Source organism: Limulus polyphemus, unplaced genomic scaffold (genome assembly GCF_000517525.1).
Source record: "Limulus polyphemus unplaced genomic scaffold, Limulus_polyphemus-2.1.2 Scaffold1833, whole genome shotgun sequence".
In the NCBI taxonomy this organism is placed as follows: Eukaryota; Metazoa; Arthropoda; class Merostomata; order Xiphosura; family Limulidae; genus Limulus; species Limulus polyphemus.
In genome coordinates this window covers 146,181-151,176 of record NW_013667443.1, presented here as the reverse complement: position 1 = coordinate 151,176, position 4,996 = coordinate 146,181, and the positions used below count along the sequence as shown (strand labels likewise).

The window sequence follows — 4,996 nt, the reverse complement described above, 5'->3', positions numbered from 1 at the left end:
AACAATTCGATTATAAGTCATTTTTCCTAGTTTTTAGTAGTGTACAACAATGCGATTATAAGCCATTCTTCCTAGTTTTTAGAGTGTACAACAATTCGATTATGAGCCATTCTTTCTAGTTTTTAGTGTACAACAATTCGATTATAAGCCATTCTTCCTAGTTTTTAGTGTACAACAATTCGATTATAAGCCATTCTTCCTAGTTTTTAGAGTGTACAACAATTCGATTATAAGCCGATCTTTCTAGTTTTTAGAGTGTACAACAATTCGATAATAAGCCATTTTTCCTAGTTTTTAGAGTGTACAACAATGCGATTATAAGCCAATCTTCCTAGTTTTTAGAGTGTACAACAATTCGATTATAAGCCGATCTTTCTAGTTTTTAGAGTGTACAACAATTCGATTATAAGCCATTTTTCCTAGTTTTTAGAGTGTACAACAATGCGATTATAAGCCATTTTTCCTAGTTTTTAGTGTACAACAATGCGATTATAAGTCATTTTTCCTAGTTTTTAGTGTACAACAATTCTATTATAAGCCATTCTTTCTAGTTTTTAGCGTACAACAATTCGATTATAAGCCATTCTTTCTAGTTTTTAGCGTACAACAATGCGATTATAAGCCGTTCTTCTTAATTTTTAGTGTACAACAATTCGATTATAAGCCATTCTTCCTGGTTTTTAGTGTACAACAATGCGATTATAAGCCATTCTTTCTGGTTTTTAGTGTAGAACAATGCGATTATAAGCCATTTCTCTTAATTTTTAGTGTACAACAATGCGATTATAAGCCATTTCTCTTAATTTTTAGTGTACAACAATGCGATTATAAGCCATTCTTTTTCATTTTTAGTGTACAACAATTCGATTATAAGCCATTCTTCTTAATTTTTAGTGTACAACAATGTGATTATAAGCCATTCTTCTTAATTTTTAGTGTACAACAATGCGATTATAAGCCATTTTTCTTCATTTTTAGTGTACAACAATGCGATTATGAGCCATTCTTCCTAGTTTTTGTATATACATTAAATTAACGCTTCTTGGTAAAGAAACATTCACATTACACTTCGCATATATAACTTACAAACGCTATTTTATCGTAGTGAGAATATCGAAGAACACGAAACATTTATTAATACAGACACTAAACCACAGTTGTCTAATAGTTCGTGTGTATCAAGGCACGCAACATGGTTTCAGAGAATTTTTATGTTCTTTTCTACAGTCTTTCTCAAATTGTGGGTTACGACACTTCTTCTTCATCGGGCTTCGGTCCTTGTTTTGGACCAGTGAGGGATCAGGTTCAGCGTTGACCTCTTCCTCCCTGGGTTACGACCCTTAAAGAGGTTTTTTAATTTGTTGAATTTCGCGCTAATCTACTCGAGGAACTATCTGCATTAGCCGTCCCTAATTTTAAAGTTATAGACTAGAGGGAAGGCAGCTAGTCAACGCTGCCCAACTCTTGGGCTACACTTCTTCAGCAAACAGTGGAATTGGCCGTCTCCTTATAACACCTCCACCACTGAAAGGGTGAGCATGTTCGGTGACGGGTTTCGATCCCACGACCCTCAGATTGCAAGTCGAGAACCCTAACCACTAGGCCATGCCAGGCTGCCTTTAAGGAGGTTACGAAGACAAAATGTATTAATCTATTTTAATTTTTACAATGATCAGAAGCTATCTTCAAGTTCATTAAGAGTTACGTCCAATGTTTTAATATGTTTTAAAAAATATATAATTTCGTATATATGTGGGGGGGGGGCATTGACATGAAAACCAGCAAAATAGTGATCGCGAAAAAAAAAACAACGGTCGTTTTTGTTACATGAAAACAACGAGTCTTTTCTAACTTAGGATTTTTTCGTTTTGCCAAGCGAACTTTCGTATATTAGAAACCGTAACTCCATCACGATTAGAGTTAGAAAATAAACGCTATCTAATGATCCTGCTAGCGAAAGTAAAGCGGGATCCTGTTCAGTGTTGCCTTCAGCTCTTTACTACATGTTAATGCTGAAATTTTCTTTAGGAAACGTGTATTTTAAAGCGTATGTAAAATAAGAAAGAAAGAAAGAAGCTTTAATACCTGTTAGCGTTGATATAGGGCTAGTGTCTGTAGATACTGCAATATTAGCCTCGCTACTTGCCAGTGACGAAATGCTTGCATATGACTCATGGCTGCTTTGATTGGTTGATCCAGGCCTAGGTGGTGGAGCACTTCGGTCAATTTCAGGTCTGTCACCAGGCAACAAGCCAAAGCGTATGAAAAGATCTTTTTTCGCTGTATCTTCGCCTCTTTCAACAGAATACGGTGGATTTTCGTCGTCTACAAATAACATTAAATCAATTTTAGTCAAGAAATTACAGAATGACTGGCGACCAACACCATTATTATAATACATTTAATATTAAACGGTAAATTTTAATTTGCCGCATAATAAAACTAAAAATAAAGGGATTGGGACCTAAGTATTTGGATATTTCTATCGAATTCGATTATTATATAAATTTTTTTGTCTTTTTTCTTTACAAAGTTTCCAAAGCATTGATTGATATTCTTTGGTCTTTTAAACCTGAGTTAAATATTTGGAATTTTAAAACTGAGTTAAAAATTTGGAATTTGAAACCTGAGTTAAATATTTGGAGTTTTAAACCTGAGTTAAACATTTGGAGTTTTAAACATGAGTTAAACATTTGGAATTTGAAGCCTGAGTTAAACATTTGGAGTTTTAAACCTGAGTTAAACATTTGGAATTTTAAACCTGAGTTAAACATTTGGAATTTGAAACCCGAGTTAAACATTTGGAATTTGAAACCCGAGTTAAACATTTGGAATTTGAAACCCGAGTTAAACATTTGGAGTTTTAAACCTGAGTTAAACATTTGGAATTTTAAACTCTCTTCACTGAACATTGGTTTACACAGCTATTTGAATATGTTCAACTTAATGCGTAATATATCATTTTTTAATGTGTGACTAATTTATAGTGTATACAGCGAATCTATTTGTTACTATATGATCGTAATAATGGAGCCATTTTAGCCTAAAAATAAATAAAACTCACCTGACAGTGGACTATGTATTTCAGCGCTAACTTTCATTGTTGACCGTCCACAGTTGTTCTGGTTCCCTGGAACACGAGAAACTTGTTTATCTTACAGTAACATTGGAAGAAACGCAGTATTAGTTAAACAGCTTTGGGTCACCTGTAGGGATCAAACACTCAATTCTATCGTTATAAGTCCCCGAGCTTGCCACCAAAACTTCCTGGGAGCAGTCACAGAAATGCAGTATTAGTTAAACAACTTTGTGTCAACTGCAGGGATCAGACCCCGAATTATATCGTTATAAGTCCTCGAGCTTACCAACAAAACTCCTTGGGGGGGGGGGCAGTCGCATAAATAAATATTAAATACAAAGCAGTTTCAACGATATTTAAATTCACAGTTCACAGATAGAATAAAGTGGAAGATTTCTGTAACGTTTCGTTGATTCGCTTGGGTAAAAAAAGATTACAAATTATGAAGAAATTACAGATTACTCTGTTCATAAAACTTGCGATGAACATCTAATATAATCAAATATTAAAATAAAATATACAACTTGGATAGTTCTATATAAATATACACACATTTATATATTCGTGGATTTAATGACACTTATCAACGACAACGTCATTATCTTGAGGTTTTGCCTAGCGAACTACGAAATGTTTATACCAAATTAAGGTTGTTTGGACAACGTCATTATCTTGAGGTTTTGCCTAGCGAACTATTAAACGTTTATACCAAATTAAGGTTGTTTGTAGAGTATTGATCAGCCCAATACTATATAGCATTTTTTTTTAATTTAGGAACAGAAAACCTGGCGTGTACATGTAACATCTACAAATTTTATTTTCTGTAACAATAATATATAAACTATAGATTTTTAAATTTGCGTTAGGCTAACCGGTCACTGCAAATTTGTGAAAATTTGTTTGTTTGTTTGAAGTTATGCACACAGCTACACAATGGGCTAACTGTATTCTGCCCACCATGGGTATCAAAACCCGGTTTCTAGCGTTGTAAGTCCGCAGACATACCGCTGTGCCACTGGGGGGGGGGCATTTGTGAAAAGCTGATAAAAGTGGGTATGATATGAAAGCATTAATAAATATAACATTTAGTGCACAGAAAGCTGAGGTTGGTCATGAAGACTAACAAATCCAGTTTCTTATTATTCTATCTGCTCAAATATTCTTTCACCTTACTATTCTGAGTTAGGTTACACGTGAAGTTGAAATTTCAAAGTATCGCTGAGTGAGGTGGTGACGGCGTTCCTTAAACAATTTTTAAAGCTTTACCGACTTTTCATTTCTAAGTACTTTGATATTTTGTTTGCTGTTAATAACAAAGATCTACAATTGGCTATCCGTTCTTTGCACATAGCGGGTATCGAAACAAGATTTTTAGCATTATAAGCCCTAAGACTTACCGCTGGGACACCAAGCGCCTCGTCTGGGTAGACTGCTATTTTTTTTTAATGTTCCCAGGGGCTAAAAATCCCAACACCGCGATGAGTGGTTTATGAACACTAGCGGAAAATGTTACATGATCTTATGATCACTTTTGGACAGAGGAATAAATAAATAATCGCAAAATATACCTACATATGTATATTGGCTTTTAATGGGGTAGACTAATTCGACAAGATAACTTCAATATTTAGAATATACATGTCTTCTGCAAAGTGTAATACATAATACGAAACTCTTCCTCCTCTATATATATGTATAGCAGTTGTTTTCTGCTGAAGTAGGTCATCAGGAATACAAGTATATGGAGAAGTGACATGTTGGTGTTGGTTGATCTTAGAAGAACGTTTTATAACCTCTGCAACACGATACGTATAGCCCACACTACAGATGATCATCAATGACCCGTTTACTTAACATGATACGTATAGCCCACACTACAGATGATCATCAATGACCCGTTTACTTAACACGATACGT

At 34.6% G+C, this 4,996-nt stretch overlaps 1 protein-coding gene across 1 annotated transcript in view; it reads right to left on the bottom strand.

Moving 5' to 3' along the window:
* Positions 1-4,996, bottom strand: part of LOC106465093 (protein TANC2-like) — a 55,444-nt gene that overhangs the window by 43,718 nt on the left and 6,730 nt on the right. The window contains exons 3-4 of the mRNA XM_022392921.1: positions 3,065-3,130; positions 2,086-2,325 (exon numbers count right to left, since the gene is read on the bottom strand). Coding sequence (XP_022248629.1) covers positions 2,086-2,325; positions 3,065-3,130 — 306 coding nt within the window. The remainder of the gene's footprint in view (positions 1-2,085; positions 2,326-3,064; positions 3,131-4,996) is intronic.